Genomic DNA, 18,455 nt, shown 5'->3' with positions numbered 1-18,455 from the left:
AATTGATCCTTCTAAAAAAAAAAATTAACTTTAACAGCAACTTGAACAATAATGCAATACAATCAATGACAGCTAAAAATGATTTTAATGGGATATCACAATAAAGAGAAGGAAAATGGGTCAAGAATGGAAGATGAAAGAGAAGATTTGACTGCAGAGAAGAAAAGAGTAAGGAGAGAATAACGTCAAAATATCACAAGAATTCTGCTCATTATTCAAATGGTTCCGCTCACTCTCAAAGTAAAAGTCAAAAATGCCCCATACGCATGTTAACTCAGGTAGCGTGACTTAACTCATACCAGTTATAATGTTAGCGTAACTTAAGTCACGCAGCGTGAGTTAACTCACGCAGCATTTCTCTTCTTTTCACCATCAGCCTCCAACAACTACACCTATTCTTCTTCTTCTTCTTTCTGCAACTTCCCCTTGTTTTTCATCCACTTATAATATCTCTCAAATTATTGGCTTGTCCTTTCCTTCTCTCTTCCATAATTCCTTCTCTCAAATTATAGAATGATGTTGAGTTTTAACAATCGGAGTTGAGTCTTAAAATTATTAATTTTGATAACAAATTAAGTATGAAAGAGATGAGATGCAAAAATCTATGAAATTGAAGCTTCTAAGTTGTTAAATTATTGTTTATTCTTACTATTTTTTTGTTGGATGTTCAACAAATTGAAGCTTCTGATTATTTTTTTTTAATTTCTCTTCTTCTTGGAAGTGTTGTTACTTCTTGTTGATGATGGATGATACTGTGACCAAAAGGATACTGATTATGGCTGTGAATAAACATGTGGATGTGGCATAAGAGAAGAGGAAAAAGCAATTAGAGGGCAGAAGAAAAAGAGAAGAGTATGATAGAGGGAAACAAAGGGAGAGAGTGAAACTGTAGCAGAGGGTCATCAATTCAATCTAATAGCTAGAGATTTCATGAAATTAGAGGTGTGGATCAAGTTTATTGCTGGGTAGTGTAGCATGAAATAAGGAACGGATGGCTGCAGTGAGAAAGAAATCAGCGTTAGTTAACTCACGCTGGATTTTTAGTGTTAAATTTTAGCGTGACTTAACTCACGCTGCATGAGTTAAATCGCGCAAAATTAGCACTAGCGTAAATTAACATGCGTAGGGGCTTTTTGGACTTTTACTTTGGGAATGAACGGAACCATTTGAACAATGAGCAGAATTCATATCACAAAAAGGTTTAAAAAAGGCCCACCAATTTTTGTGTCTATTTTTTCTTTAAATAGTAAACTGAATTTATAAAATTAACAATAAATATATTATTTATAAAATAGTATCCGGTTCAAACGGTTCAACCGATTGAACCATGAACCGGAGGTCACACCTGTTTGATCTCCGGTCTGGTTTTGAAAACATTGATTATGACCAAAATTTTTAGTATTCTCCTTCCAGATGAAAATAAAAATAAAAATATTGTAATTATAGGATAAATAGGTTTATTGAATTTGGTTCTAGTTTTACCCAAAATCCGTTAATTTTTATGGGCTTTTCGTTTTTAAAACCATATTCATCATCCTAATATCAATCACCCAACCCAACCCAACCCACTTTTGAGTTTTTTTGGGTGGGTTTGACCAAGTTTTCCGGTTTGACCCAACCCATGTACACCCTAATATTAAGTGAAGAAATAAGTGTAATGTAACAACACGGGACACGTTCATCATCCAGGCAACACAATTGAACACCATACATAAAAAGTGAAGAAATACAATCCAAAATCAAAATTCAATTGTACGTATGTACCAAGTGTGTGCATGAGTAGCTAATGTCACTGAGCAAAGAAAGCTTAGGTAGTAAACAAATATCTAATTCAATTCAAATATTTAAAAAAAAAACACAGGTTACAAACTCGTCATGGAGCATCTTAACTAGCACAGTGTTTATTTTCTTCTACGTTTTCTTCTTTCTCTATCACTTTCATCAGAACTTGACTCTGACTCCGAACTGGTTCCCGAATCTGATGAATCGGAGCTTGCAGAATTTTTATCCGAGTCAGAATCTGAAACTTGCTTCTGTTGTTGCATGATCATCCTTGGCATATTTTTCAAATACTCACGCAGATTCTCAGTAAGACCACCAAGACCAATGGATGTGAAAAAATTGATGCAGAATCGTGTGTTTTTAGGGTTGTCCTTGGGAAAAATGGATTCAAAAGAATCCTGCATGGTTGGATCATTTAACCTCTCATTTAGCAACCGGATGCCTAGATGCTCTGACAATTCCTGCAGCATTGAAAAATGAAATAACATAAGTATCTTCCATGCAAAGAGAGGCGTGACTAAATTACCAGGACATCCCACACATGATATAAGAGAACAAGTAGGTTAAAATATAAGATATAAAATGGAAATATCTTGGGTGTATAAAAAAGAATCTCCAAACTGCTCCACCAATATCTCATGCAACATGCAAAAAACATCATCTTAGTGTATAAAAACGATCTCCAAACTGCTACGGCAGTGTGGCAGATTGCATTGTGGCTAGATCAATGACAGAGGAAACAAATCAAATAATTCTTAAATTTTAATAAACAAATGCTAAATCTTAAAAGACATTCGCAGAGGGGAAAACTAACTTTGAATAATTAAACTGTGATTAATTAAACTGTGACTAGAATAACCAAAATAGCAACTCTTAACAACCACGTAACAAACTTATCAATTTACTAAGTAATTTCTACCAACTCTTAAACTACTCTATCCAATGTTCTATATCCTAACAACAGCAAACAAGATTAAGTTTGCTTCTCAATAAATTCAGCTCAACTCAATCATAACATATTGTCATCTAGATTGCTAATTCTATAATTTTACTCATCTTAAATAGCATGATAATAACAAGTGAATCATATATATGCAAAGAATTTGGTCTGGGATGTTTATGAAGGAGTGTTGATGCGATAGTTGGAATTGCTGCCATGTGAATAGGATGTCAAAATTTTGGGTCTTGAAATAAACTGTGAGATGGAGAGGTTGCCTATAATAGACCCAACCCATATAGGATTTAATCCTTCCATAGACACTATCATGGTGATATTTTATAACACCAAGTTACCATTTTATCCTTCTATGGGATTTTCTTGCATTATTCAGCATTTTGGTTGAAGTTAGGTGTGTCCGAGGCATTGTTATTGTTTTCAAAGAGCAGTTGTGGAAGTAGATAAGGATCCTCTCCGTTTCTCAAAGGATATGGAGGTGTTAATATAATTTTGGAGTGAATAAAAGATATCAATGCATACATTTCAAAAATCGATGACATTAATTACACATCTCTACTGTAAAACTATCGTAATGGAGGATCTCGACTCATTCCAGTGGCATCAATGGCATTGCCAACTGAAGCTGGAATGGTGAAATGGTGGATGAAAGGTACACTTGGGGCAGATTTTTGACCTGGCACCATCTGCCATAAACAACAATGTGGGAGATATAAAACATTGGGTTCAAATCAAATGGACAAAATGGAGCAAGGCTTTGGATGTAATCAATTCTATTCTATTCTACCATAATAAAACAACTTGTATATGAACTATTTTAGCCTTGCAGTTCCACGTGTCACTTATTCAGGAAACATTTTTCATGTTTTTATGGCATCCCATGATGAGCATAGGTTCCATTGGCTAGTCTGTGATAATAAATTCCATTAGTATACAACTATACGGTCTACAATGTCCTCTGGGACTGAATGCTGGGTTGTATAGATCCAATAAGAATGTCAGCTCAATGTTGTAAAGAAGAGAATATTAGGATGGATGAATGGGCACACAAGACATGATACACTTAGGAATTGAAGTGTTAAATAGAAAGTTGAGATTTTGTGGAAAGATGGAAGACTCTTGCCCCAGTTGTTTTGGGCATGAGTGATAAAATCCATAAAAACCCAGGAAGGCTGTATAAAATATATAGCCCGGTAGTTAAAAGCATAAGTGAACTTGGTAAAAGCATAGGCCAAGCTATTACTGTTGTTAAGAATTGGAACTTAAATAGAGCCATGTTCCATCATAGGATATTATGGCATCTTCAATCCATCATAGGATATTATGGCATCTTTGATTTATGTAGCCAACCTTAAGTGGTGGGGTAAAATGCTATGCACTTCGTACTTGTTTTCTGTTTAGTTCTTTTGTTTGCAAGGGTTCCTTGTCCTCTCTTTTCTTTGGAATTTTTGTTTTTCCTTCGTCATAAATCATAATAAAATTTCTCTCGGGTTAAAAAAATGCCTAGCATACAAAAAAACAAATAAAAACAACAGTTTGGATGAGTGCACCTAAATTTTGTTTTCAGATTCTTAATTCCTTTTATCACATTTTAAGCAGTCTAGAATATATGCTTTTAAAACTTGAAAATTATGAAGAAGTAATAATGCAAGTACAGAAACAAAAAAGATTAATATTTGAGTTCGATTCAAGTACCTGGAAGAGAATCTTAATAAATATACGCGAAGAAGAAGTTGTGTCGTCCTCAGTCAGGCGAATGTAAGATAAGACGTGCCAAGGCAGAGCAAAAGTCCCAAGCAAATGAGCAAAAAATTTAGCCACGTTTCTCAATTTATTTGTTTCGAGCCTGTGGATCAATGAATACTGCTGCACGAAGCACTTCTCAAAATTTTCTTGATGAACTTTGTTAATCATGCAGAAACGCTGCCCAAGAAGACCGTAATATCGGAGATAAGTTCTCTCCTGGCTGCAACATTCGAGAAGCATAGTGCACAATTCCATCTGCATCAATGACACACAACTTTAATAAAATTCTGTTTTGGCAAGTAGACAGTTTTAGCAACTTAAAAATAAAATTCTAGTGTATATTCAATTCATTGCTTACCTCTTGACCTGGCTCAAGATGGATTTTTAGAAGCTTATGACCTGCTTCCTCAAAATCTACACTGGACATTATTGTTAGATAGATAGTCCTCCGCAGATTGACAAGATTAGTCTCTGTTTCATCTTTTATCTGCATAGCTTCCTCGTCCTCTTCATCGGATTCATCATCTTCATCCGATTCAGCATCCGAGCCTTCCTCTCCCTCTGATTCCTCTTCCTCACCCAGCAAGGTTTTCTTCAACTCTTCATAACGCTTCTCGTTCTCCAGATAATTGGGGTCAGGTTTGAATATGTCTGAGAAAAACAAAATAAAAAAAATAAACAAATCATAACAAAATATACCACATGTTAATATGATTATTATATATAAATATAAACTTGAAAATAGAAAATGTACCAAGGGAAGTCTCGGGATCTATTTCCTCATCCAAGGAGACTTCGTGGGTTAACTGATCTTCCTGCTCCACGAGGTCAAGTTCAGGCCGAACAGCTGGATAACCCTGTAAGTGCAACACAATCATCAGCAAACACTTCAATTTCAAACTGTGCCTTTAAAATACCATACAAAAGAGTTGACAATGTGTGCAATGTTGTCAAATCACAGATAGTGGATAATAGAAGATTGTTTAAAATTCCGCTATGCAATAGTGATATAACACACAGCTATTTGACAACATTTTGTATATTAAATAGCATATCGCAGAACAACAGCGACTTGTCCAAATTCCGCTGCTTTATAGTTGCGCCATTTAACAACACTGATTCTGTGTCACTGTTAATGTGCTGTTCCTGCCCCCAAACAATAAAATAGTGTACCTGAAACTTTGCCTTTCTTATGGCAAATAATCCTTCAATTAGAAATTGAACACGTTTGTCAATTTCTCCTTCATGCAGAATTCCACGAAAACGCTCAAAGATACCTGCAAAATTATAAATCTAACTTAAAAAATATACGAAAGACTCAAATCAATATTAAGCATCATTTTCACAAATACACGGATGGCCTGCATTAGAATACTTCTGCATGTATGCATAAATTTGTACAAAGGTAGACCAGCACAAGAGATTATATAAATTAACACATCAACAAAGCAAAGCTACCCAGTTCTAAACATATCATGACAACTGCAAAAATGGTTTTGCTTGGGCCTTATAACCCCTGTTGGAAAAACTTACTTTCTATCACCAAATTACCAAAAAGGTACAGAAATTCACATGTAGTTTCATGTATCAAATGATAATAGTTAGATATTTTAAATTAGAGTAACATGCCTCAGACCCCGAAGTAGAATCAGTTAAGAAGGGATTCAGGCTCCTATTATTATAAAGTAACACTCAGAGCAGCAGAACTGATCAATTAAATACATCCTATTTTCTAGCAAACCACACATCATCATGCCTTAGTCATCCTTCAAACTACTCCCTCTGTTTTCAAAATGAGTGTCAATTTAGGGGAAAAAATTGTTTCAAAATGAATGTCACTTTTGATTTCCAACGAAATATTAATCACACCTTTCCAGTTATACCCTTATATAAACTACTCCCAAAACATTACTTTTACTTCACATTTATGATAGTAGTAAAGAAACCAATAGTTGATGGGGATAATTTGGTAAAATTACTATTCCCTTTCTTCTAATCATTGCATTTCATAATATGTGTGTAAAAACCTTAAACGACATTCATTTTGAAATGGAAGGAGTATAACATAATTTCATGCACATGGGGTCTTAGAAGTTACAACTCTTGATTCCACTCTCCCCATCACTAGCAGAGGAGGAGGTAAGGATCAACCAAAAATCATTTACCTATCTTTCTTTACCATGTTTTCATAAATATAAGCCAAAGAATAGTGTGATTCATAGGTGTCATAAATAATCAAAATGCAGACAAGAGAAAGGGTCGTGCTAATCATATGATATCTACAAAAAGCTGAGCACAATATAACCATATAGTTAAAGGGAAAACTCACCATGAAGTCCTCTAGGTGAGAGATCCTGCAGCATTGAGCCAACTTCTGTCACAAAACCAACAGCCACTTCAACACTGTCATCGGAAGGCTTCTCGAGTAAAACCGTGAGCAGCTCTAGCGCGATAATCTCGTGAGCCACTTGCTGATTCACCAAATGTGCTACAAACTTCACAGCAGCAAGTAATTGAGGCTACAAATGACAACAAAAAAAAAAAACTATTAGAACCAAATTAAAAACCGAATAAAAGTAAAATTGGAAAACACGCAAAGGTGCTTAGTTAGCAAGGGTGCTTAGATACAAACCTTGTCATTACGCTTATACGCTCTTTTCAGCTGCAAAACGATCCTCCTAAGTAAAAGATCACCAACTTGGGGAAACTTTGTGTTAACAACAGCAACCATCGCAGCAAATACATCCGTAAACCCGGGTGACGCCATCTGTGACTTCATACACGATCTACAAAACAACCCTCTTCCACGAATCAAATTCTCCGCAAACAACTCCGGAATTATATTCGTAATATTAGTAGCATTCACCTTATTCACCAATCCATTAATACTCTTCCTTAAAGCATCCCAAGTCAACCTCTGATACTCCGGACTACTCTTATCGTCAACTTCCTTCATCATCCTCGCTAACTTAAACGGGGGAATGTAAACCCCTCCACTTTTCCCTAATTTAGATGCATCTCCATTTATCACACTTGCCGGTATCACCGTCCTCGCTCTCCCACTTCCTTCCTCTTTCTTCTTACTTTCTTCCCTCTCATTATCACCACCATTCTTTTCAACTCTATCCCTTCTCTCCACATTCCTCCTATCATCGTCATCGCGTCGATCCCTCTCTCTCTTCCTGTCCTTCTCATTATCATTATCATCATCCCTATCAACTCTATGCCTCCTTTCCCTATCCAAATTCCTCTTCTTATCATATTCCTCATCCGAATCATCCTTATACCGACGACGCCGATCTCTCTCCTTATCATTATCATTATCCCTAACCCTATCAGCCCTATGCCTTCTTTCCCTATCCCTAATTCTCTTCACATCACGTTCTTCATCTGAAGAACCCTTATACCTTCGACGGTTATCCCTATCCCTATCCCTATTCTTTTTTCGATCAACTTCTTCCTCTAAATCTTCACTACCACGATGTTTCCGGCGAAGATCCTCCACGTCAGCTCCACGGCGGTCTCGCTTCTCTTCACGATTTCTGACGAACTGCCCTTCTTCCTCGGACGATTCACTTCCTTCGCCTCTACCCATCTCTAGGGTTGGTTATTGTTACGTACGGCGGTTGAAAAGGCTGAGCACGACTGTGTGCGGCGGCGGAGAGTGATGAAGAGAAAATCGATGGGGTTCGAATGTGTTTTGCGAGATTTAAGATTTCTGAATAGAGAAAAGGTTCCAAAACGAGGGACATATTTAAAACTTTTTTTTCTTTTATATTTGTGATAAATATCTCATACAAACTAATTATTTATTTTTGTTTAATAGCAGTTTTGACCATAGTTTTAAAACTCGGCTCGTTTATTGACTAAGCGGGGTACTGGATCAACGGTCGAACCACTGAGTCATTGAACGAACCGCATGACTGAATCAGAATCACTCGGATGATTCGGTTAGATAACTCGGTCCTTAGATTAAATTTATATTCTTATTTAACCGGATTAACTCGGATTGAATCGGTGACTCGGTCACTTTAGAAACTAAAATAATTAATGAGTGTTGTAATTTAAAAAAGGTTTACATTTAAGGACAAAAATAAAACCAAATGGGTGTTTAAATATATGGACGAAGAGAGTAATACATATTCAAATAAATATAGTAAAAAATATTGTAAAAAAAATGTTTATTAAAATATTTGAGATGTCGGACAATAATATTTAAGAGAAATGATATTTGTACAACCATTTTCTAACAACTTTTTGACAACTTTCTCTCTCATATTCACAATATCTTCTTATTCTCTCTTTTCCTTTTTCTCTCTCTATTATTTTTGACCAATCAAATGAGAGAAAACTAAAGTTGTAATAAAAGTTGTACCAAAGAGTTGTACATATATCACTACTCAATATTTAAATGATAAGAGTGTGCTTGGTTCCTTAAAATAAAAAAGAGTGTTTGGTTCCCTTTAAAAAAAATTGTTCAGTTATTATATATAATTGATAAGAAGCAAGGTATAAATAAAAAATCTACACAGCACAGTGGGTATAGGGATTGCATTGCAATCTAAGAGATGTGGGTTCAACACCCTGCGCTACCATTTTTTGGAAAATTAATATGATTTAATTTCTGCTTCACATAGAACCGGTCTGGCTTGTCAAACCCGCCGGTTCACCGATTTTCCCCGAGTTTGGCCGAGTCTCACCGGTTCAGGCCGGTTTGATTGCATGACCGATCCGTTTATCAACTTGAACCGGTCACCCCACTGGTTCACAGTCGGACCGGTTAACTGGCCGGTCCGGTCCGGTTTTCAAAACTATGGTTTTGACCCCAAAGTATCAAGAAGTTACGATTTTAGCCCTATAACAAAATAAAATACAAACCAGTCCTTCAAATATTTCTCTTTTTGCAATTTTGGCTTTTTAGGCCAATTTTGACTCGATCTATGCTAACATGGCACCCACATCACTTAAGTGAGTTCCCACGTGTTACTTTTTTTAGTTTTAATTCCATGTTGGCTTTTTTTATTTGAAAAAAATAAAAAAATAAAAAAGAGGGGAAAATGGAGAGTGTCAGGTCACGTGAGCTTTTCAGATGAAAGTTAGAAACTTAGGGTTAGTCATTTTGGCCCATTTTCTTTCATATTCTCACCATTCTTCTCTAACTTTCGAAAATCGCTCTTCTTCTCCATTGTTTTCTTTTCCATAAAACGTTTGACGTGATAATTAGATTACTAGGGTTCGATTGTTTGAGTTGCTATTTGCGATTAAGTTTGTTCGATTGTACGAGTATTCCGAATCTAGGGTTTTTGTTACTATTGTCAGAGAAAATGAAGTGGGTGGAAGAAGGCTTGAATCGAAAGGATATCGATGAAAGATCTACTGCTCGACAAGATAAGGAGATTCCTAACATGAATGCCTCAAAGTAAGATTCTTTTTTGTCTTTGTTTGTATATAATAATGTAAAAGGGATGATATTGTAACTAGGGTATGGTTGTCTTTTTTGTCTTTGCTTGAATCTAGGGTTGTCTTTTTTGTTTGTTGTGTGATTTATGTTGCATATAGTACTGTAACTAGGGTATGCTTGATTTGTATTGTTTTACTTTGTTGAAATTCTTAAACTTGCACATATACTCGTGTACATATACTAAGACATATACTTTGTACATATACTTTGTATAAATACTCTTGTACATATACTACTAACAAGCATATGATTGGTGATGGTATTGAATACAATAATAATATCATTTAAGGGCTTTTTTTAACTTAGCTAATATTATATTGCTTATAGGGCTAATGAGGACCACACACTAAAGATAAGGTTTAGATACAATGGTTACTTTAGTGGGGATCCTTACATTGACTACAAAAGGGGTGATATTTATGAGTGTGGGGGCATGTGGGACTTAGATGAAGTTAACCTAATTGACTTGGACAAGCTGGTGAGAGAGTTAGGTGTAAAGGGAAACTATACTGTCTGGTATGATGTGGCTAGAGGACAACTCAAAGATGGTCTCAAAGCAATTAAAATTGATGGGGATGTGGTAAGGTTCATAACTGATTATAAGGTTGGGGAGAGTGTAACTTTTTACTTGGAACATCTTCATATAGTAGAACTTGATGAAAGATATGAGGTTGAGGTCCATAAATGGGTAGGTGATGAAACTGAAAGTGGAACAGATCTTGAGTTTGTATCAGCTGAAGGTGATGACTCTGAAAGTGATAGTGTTGATGGGGTGTCTCTGAATGATAGTGACTATGACGAGGGCTTTGACTAGACAAATGTGTTGCCTGACCAAGTGATAAATCTTTAACATCTGGTTACTTCAAATGTTTAAGCTTTGGTAGCTGTTGAAAGTTCAAAGAATCCTGATGCAACAACTCTTGAAGATTTTGATGATAAGAATGGAGATTCAGAAGATTTAGAGAGCATCTGCTCTTCTTACGAGGATATTGGCCCTAGTAAGCAAAGATTATATAAGTTCAAATTGTTTGATGAAATAACTTATGTGAAGGCACAAGTGTTAAACTAATTAGGACATATGTGAAAGAGTGTGCCTTGCAAAAAGGAAAAACATTTACATTAAGAAAAATGAGAGGAAGAGGATTGTGGTTAAGTGTATTTCAAATTGTACATTCCACATGAGGTTTTGCAAAGTTGAGCCTAAAACATACTTTGTTCTAGCTAGTTATAACCCTGATCATAACTGTCACAACACTGGGAGAATTAAATTGATTAAAACTTCTTTGTTGGCTAAGAAGTTGGAACCACTCATGAAACACACACCTCATATGAAGATAAAGGCATTGAAGAAGGCTTGTAAAGATAAGGGGGAGTGATGTTAAGTAGCTATCAGTTATATAGGGCTAAGAAGAAGGATTTGGAGCTTATACATGGTGCCATAGATGAGCAATATGCGCATATGAGATATTATGCTAAGGAATTTAGGAGGAGCAATTCTGGTAGCACTGTGAAGATTAAGTGTGCATTAGGTGATGGAGGACCAGTTTTTTAAAGAATGTATGTGTGCTTCTATGCATGCAAGATGGCATTTGCAACTACTTGTAGACCATTAGTTGGTCTAGATAGGTGTATTCAGAAAGGAAGAGATGGAAGACACTTATTAACAGCAATTGGGAAAGATGGGAACAATCAAATGTTACCAATTACAAAAGGTATGCAATCGTTATTTATTTAACATATTTAAAATTAAGTTAATTATTATTGTCTTGTTATTCAAATAGTTTTGATAATTTGTTATTTAATTGAAGGGACTTGTGAACACAATTGCATCAATCCTGATGATGTTGAGCACAGATTGTGTGTTAAGTATTTATATGGGAACTTTAAGAAGAGACATGCAGGGGGAGCATTTGAAGGAGGCAATGTGAAAAGCATTTAGGTGTACTACAATGATTGAATTTAACAAGGCAATGGATAATTTGAAGAAAATGAATGAAGCTGCTTGGAAGGAGATGAGTGAGCATGCACCAGGTACTTGGTCAAGGGATGTGTTCAACACTTACACTTGTTGTGATCTACAAGTAAACACATGTGTGAGGTATTTAATAGCGCAATTGTTGATTTAAGAGAGCATCTTGAAATATCTCTTGTTGATGGGCTGAAAATGTATATCACAAATAGAATTTAACATGACTTGTTGTTGATTTAAATTGATGAAGAGTATTTAACGTGTAGTGTTTATTCGTGTCTACTATCTCACCATGAAGTAAAAACCTCTTAAATCTTCATTGGATTTGGAAATGTCATGAGCAAATAGCGTTCAATTCTTTATTTTGCAAACTTGCCACCGATCTATTTCGGTCAAAGCAATTTTGACACATGAAGGTGTCAATGTCACTCCTACCTTCTCAATGTTGTGGAAATGCTTTGACAAATTTAGAAGAGGCAGGTTATGATGGACTAATCTTTATTAAGTTGAGAGTTAATAGTTCAAACCATCTTATTATATTTAGTTAAATCTTACCTATCATCTACTTACTATATATAAAATATAAATCCCTATGATTTTACCATTTTGCTCCTAAGAGGGGCATTTTTGTAATTTTCTATTGATGGGGTGTGGTTAGTGCCACCTCATCATTTTTAGGGTGCATTTCCCATTTTGTCCCTCACCATTTTTTTTAATTATTTTATAATTTTTATATTTTTAATAACTTTTAACTATTTTCCAATTTTTATTTTTTTTAACTATTTTTCAATTTTTTCATCCAAATTCAGTTGTTTTTACATTGCCGTTGTGGGAGATTAATGTATCGTTTGACCCGGCTTTTTTCCAACTTCACTACATTTTTAAGGAGAACTTAGGTTAAACATGTAACACCCTATTTCCATTAAAACAATAAAACATGCGAATAATAATAATATTCAAGAAATAGATGTTACGTTATCATACAAAATTCAAATTCAACATGCATGCATATAAATCTCAACAGTCGCAGCAGATATAAACCAGAATGCTTCGAGGCATACATGTCATGAATCAAATAATACATCAACATAGATGAATCTCCAAATCCCAACAACGGGTAAATCTCCAACATGAATAAAATCCAAACAGATAAATCTAGGAAATCTAACAGACGCCTAGATCAGAGCCATCATAGACTCAACTAAACCGATACCGGAGATATCTACCAAACAACAATCAACTCAGTAGAGCAACTAATCCTGCACAGCGTCTACCCATCCATACAGACAGGTAGGCGGTCAAAACCACTGGGGGTAACTATTACATCATCATAATCCACATAACAGTTATACATGAATAAAGTAATTCCAGTCCCAGATAATTGACATGAATAATTAATCTCAACAATGATACATAAGGATAAAGTCAAATATCACAACCAATCACTCACAACCACAAGTATGTCAATCATTTCACAATTAGGACTCATGCAACAAATGATATATCCCTAATCATGACACATAAATGCATGTGGTACCGAGTCACCTCAAGGTTGTCACCTTTGATGCAACAAAAACATCGTATGTAAGATTTCACACATGTCTTACATAATCTCCGAAGTAAAAGAGCTCAACCCTTTTACAACTACAAGACTCAACATGACTATGATGCATGGACATACAGTAAGGACTCAACAATGCAATCACCTCAATTATCACAACAATATAAAGGACAACTTCCAATTATATTGATCATCTCCACCACATTTGCATTATCAAGAATTTACGTCCACACAACATTCAAGTCATAATTCAATTATGAGTTAACATCACATCATCTCTTAATCATCAATAATCATCAACAATCATCAATAATCATTAACATCGTTCAATATCACATGATAGATATCATATCTCCATATAACAAATCATTCACACATCTCCATGTAGTTATATGAAACTAGTCTCCGAAGGTCCTAATTATTTAACTTAAAGAAATCATTTCCGATAAAACCGTATCAAGTGGCAAACGGCCAACCTTGGTAACTCTCAAGTAATGTAATAATATAAAGTTTGAAAACTCACCAAACAATCTCAATCAACCATGAAATCAAGAGCTTAAGCCACTTAAAAACTATTAAACATTAGTCCAAAGAATAGCTTAAGATCGTATGATAAAACCCAAATTAACATTTTTCACATTCCCACCCGAAATTCACGTTTATCATGATTAAGATGTTTGTCTAACATTACAAGCCTTGCCTAAGTCTATATGAGCTGTAGGCTTAACTTGTAATCTCGTTCATTTCATAAAAGTTCAATCAACCAAAATCCGAGTTTCCCCAATAATGTACAAGTTCAAACCAAAATGGAAAATTTCAAGTTTAGGTAAGCTAAGCATGTTCCAGTAGGTTTAGGGGTTTAAACAGTAGTTAAACATGTTGAAAGAATCATTTTACAAAGCTCGGATTGGCCCCCTAAGACCCGGAACAAAAGATTAAAGTGGCTGAAACTGGGCTGACTCGCTTAAGGGACCACCTGGTTCCCTTAAGCGAACGAGTTCCAGTAGCCACCTGATGTGGTCGCTTGCAGGACGCTCATCAGTTCGCTTAAGCGAACGAGTTCCAGTAGCTACCAGAAAGTACGCTTACCGGTTCGCTTGCAGGGAGCTTAAGCGACTTGAACCCAGAACACTATATGAATGCTCGCTTACCGGTTCGCTTAAACAACCCCTTAAGCGAACGTTCATAGTTCTGCAGAAAATGTTACGGGTTTCGACCCCTATTCACCCAAAATCCCCAATTTTGATCCCTCAATGCCCAAATGTGTTTCCATATGTTGTTTACAGGTCATATGACTAAAATGATTCACAAAGACTCAACAAACATGAAAACAATTGATATTTGGACCAATTAACCAATTTTTAGCAAACTACCAACAACATCTCATTTCTCATCAACAAATCATGAATCATGCATACCCAAGCCATGAATTATCATCAACAACATCACTTAGCAACAACAACATCAATTGATCATGAATCTTATCACAATTCAACAACAACATAGCATAATTCAACAATTTGAGCATATTTCAACATATACCACTTTCTCATACTTTGAACATGAAATTTCACTAACAACAATTCAATTATTAACAACTTTATGCAACATGTCATCATAATTGGAGCACGAATTCTAACAATTATGAACAATTAATCAATTACTCAATTAAGCACTTATTCATACAATAATTGAAAATTTACACTAAAAATGATTATGATGAATTCTAACCCCCTTACCTTAGTTAGATCAATTTCCTAGATCAAGCTTCACTTTAGCTCCTAGGTCCTCTCCAACTCTTGAATCTTCAAGCTCCTCTTCTCTCTAATCCCTTTCTTCCTCTTTCTCCCACTTTCTCTCTCTAATTCTCGCAAAATATCTTGTAAAATGAAAGTGTGTAGGAAATTTCCTCTACGACAAGGTTTATATAGGATGTCCCCTTAATGGGCCTAACCCTAAAGCTTAGTGGACTTAACCCACTCTAACTCAATTCTAAAATGTTTCTACGCAAACAACGGTAAAACACTACAACAGTCACTTAACGGTAAATTCTAATAACTAATCACTACGATAGCAATTTAGTAAAATAACGGTTCTCATTAACCACTAAAAGTAATTCTCACCAAAAATTACTAATTTACGCTTATACCCAAAATGACCAAAATACCCCTGAGTCCAAAATGACTAAATTACCCTTCTAACACGAAAACCCATGAAAATGCAACCAATGATGACTAATCACATACAAGCACAAATAAACACACAATAAAAATAATTAAAAATAAATCTAGCGAAAATCGGGTTGTTACAAAACACACTATCAATTATTTTAATTTCAATATTGTTTAATCATTACAACCTCACAAATATTTTTATTCACACTGTCATTTAATGATACCAAATACTTTTATTTCCTTTCTTCAACCTCGCAAATATTTACACACACACACATTAACGTTTAGAGTACAATATCAATTAAGAAGTTGGGCCAAGTACAATATCAATTAAGAAATTACTTAAAAATGTACTTTTTTTAATGCATAAAATTAAATGGAATGAGCTTTGGCCAAAAGTTGTTGAATGCTACTTCAAAAAACTACTTCTCGACAATTTATTTCACAAGCATCTCTCTTCAATTCACGTTGGGAACCTTTTCTTTTATTTTCTAATATTATATTTCAATATGTTTTTTTCTTCCATTTAATTTTTTTTTAGCCGTTCCATTTAATTTTTTTAAGGAGGTTCCATTTAATTTTATTAACTTTTTTTCAAAGAATTTTTTTTATCTTTTTATCACTTATATATTTAATTTAAATATCGTTTAATCATAACAACCTCACAAATATTTTTATTCACACTATCATTTAATGATACAAAATATTTTTATTTTCTTTCTTCAACCTCACAAATATACAAACACACATATGAGTGTTTAGAGTAATATTTTATGTGTGTCTGTTTTTTTGTTACGCTAATGCGTATAATTTTTATAAAATTTTGATTTTAATTAAAAGTAAAATTATAGATGTCTTTTCTTCAAAAAAGTTATAGATACCTAAAAAAATTATGCTTTTCTTTTATATATATATATATTGCACCTTTATATCGTAACAAACTATGCATATCTTTTTCTTATTCAAAAGAACTAAACATTGCTAAATAGAAGATGTATTATTTTCTATTTTGTCAGCATCAGATGATAGGATTTTGTATAAGTTTTATAATGACCCGAAAGATGTATTTCCTTATGTAGTTGGAATATAGTTGATGTAACACTGTGAAAAGAGCAATGATATTTGTACATCCATTTCATGACAACTTTAGTGACAACCTTGTTTCTCTCTCTTCTTATTGGTCAAAAACAATAGAGAGAGAAAAAGGAAGAGAGAGGATAAGACCATCATGTGAGTATGAGAGAGAAAGTTGTACAAAAGTTGTCACAAAATGGTTGTACAAATATCATTTCTCATGTGAAAAATACTCTGTAGCTTTATCATTTACCATTTATTTACCTTGAGTTCTTTGCTTCCATTTTGTAGTCAATGACAACCCAAATATATGTAACAATTGGTCAGGTTCGAGGCTGCTCATCAACCTACATCATCCGGTTGTTGATAAGTTTAAGACTTAGTAAGTTTGCATTATGATTTCACAATACAGTGTTAGAGTAACTTATCATTTCACAATCCAATTTGATTGTTTTTTGACCATGTTTCTTGAATTGTTGTCGTGACCTTAACACTTCTGAAGCTCAGAGTCAAAGATTCAGTTAGAACTTAAGTTAGAGTTCGAATTCTTCTCAACGTACTTCGTACAACGAATTTTCCAAACTATCTCAGGTTAGGTCAATTGCTGAATTTATAAACTTAGTCAATGTCTGCTTTTTTTATGCACAAACATGCTTTGAGTTTTTTTACGCACAAATTAAAAATACATATTGCATTATTCTTTATTTCATGTGCATAATTTGTGTTAGGAAACATACTGCATCACTATTTGGAAAACCAACTAAATTCAATCCTAACCCGTTTGGATTGTATTATGAGAGTTGCACCAAATGTTCGAAGACATCAATGTCAAATGGTGCTAGCTATATATGCACATGCGGAAGTGATGCTTAATTTTCATTTGTTACAACAATGTTAATTGGTCAACGGGGTACATATAATGTACATGCATGCATTTATCTAGACTTTATAGGAAGATAATAGGAAGATAAATTAGAAGTCATGCTACATTTTCTTTAGCTTAAAATCAGTTATGCTACCTTTATTTTATAAATTATATGTAACTATATTCGAATACATCTTATCCATGTAAATATGCATTAGAGTAATATTGTAGTTATTTTCCTGTTTGGCGTTTCCCAAACGAGGTGTCAAGAACAATTTTGAAAGGAAAACGCAAAACAATCACTCTCATTGATGACCAGACACAAACAATATAACTATCACCTCATTACCGTCGATAGAGCAAGCTATCAAAATTACTTGGGTGGGAAGTGGTTCAATTTCAGCAGATAACGAGTGATGGAAGAAGGTGATAAGCTTATCTTTGATCTCGAAAAGTCACAGAAGAACTTGCAAATTCGAGTTGTTTGAAAGTAGATCTTTGTTGTTGAACTATTTGAACTTCTATTATTTTGACATATCGCTTTGGACTGTAGTCGTAAACTATCTTGACGTTGGGATTTTGTCATACCCCAATTTTTGACCTAAGGTCCCATATCGACACGTCGTTTAACCCTAATCAGTCTCCGACGTTTCAGTAAAAAATTCGGCAGGGAGGTATTTTAGAATACCTCATTTTGGTTCCGAGTCGGGCCCTCTTCTCTCATTCTTCAATCATTTATTTCCATCTTTTATTTTTAAATTAATCCTAATTTATTTTTTAATTTTTTATTTTAAAATCAATATTTCTTTTAATTCAATTTTAGATAGGTCCAAAGTCTGCATTTCAGAAAATGGGCTACTCGCTATGG

At 34.5% G+C, this 18,455-nt stretch overlaps 1 protein-coding gene across 1 annotated transcript; it reads right to left on the bottom strand.

Moving 5' to 3' along the window:
• Nucleotides 1–1,677: 1,677 nt before the first annotated feature.
• Nucleotides 1,678–8,231, bottom strand: LOC25490373 (pre-mRNA-splicing factor CWC22 homolog). Its single transcript, XM_013603788.3, has 7 exons — nucleotides 7,116–8,231; nucleotides 6,813–7,002; nucleotides 5,657–5,760; nucleotides 5,238–5,340; nucleotides 4,842–5,134; nucleotides 4,433–4,738; nucleotides 1,678–2,243 (listed from the first exon to the last, which is right to left on the bottom strand). Exons 1-7 carry the CDS (start codon nucleotides 8,076–8,078, stop codon nucleotides 1,902–1,904), a joined length of 2,301 nt encoding a protein of 766 aa, XP_013459242.1. The 5' UTR covers nucleotides 8,079–8,231; the 3' UTR covers nucleotides 1,678–1,901.
• Nucleotides 8,232–18,455: the final 10,224 nt, after the last annotated feature.

The sequence above is a fragment of the Medicago truncatula genome, chromosome 3 (assembly GCF_003473485.1).
Source record: "Medicago truncatula cultivar Jemalong A17 chromosome 3, MtrunA17r5.0-ANR, whole genome shotgun sequence".
In the NCBI taxonomy this organism is placed as follows: domain Eukaryota; kingdom Viridiplantae; phylum Streptophyta; class Magnoliopsida; order Fabales; family Fabaceae; genus Medicago; species Medicago truncatula.
This window is presented reverse-complemented; position numbering and strand designations above follow the sequence as displayed.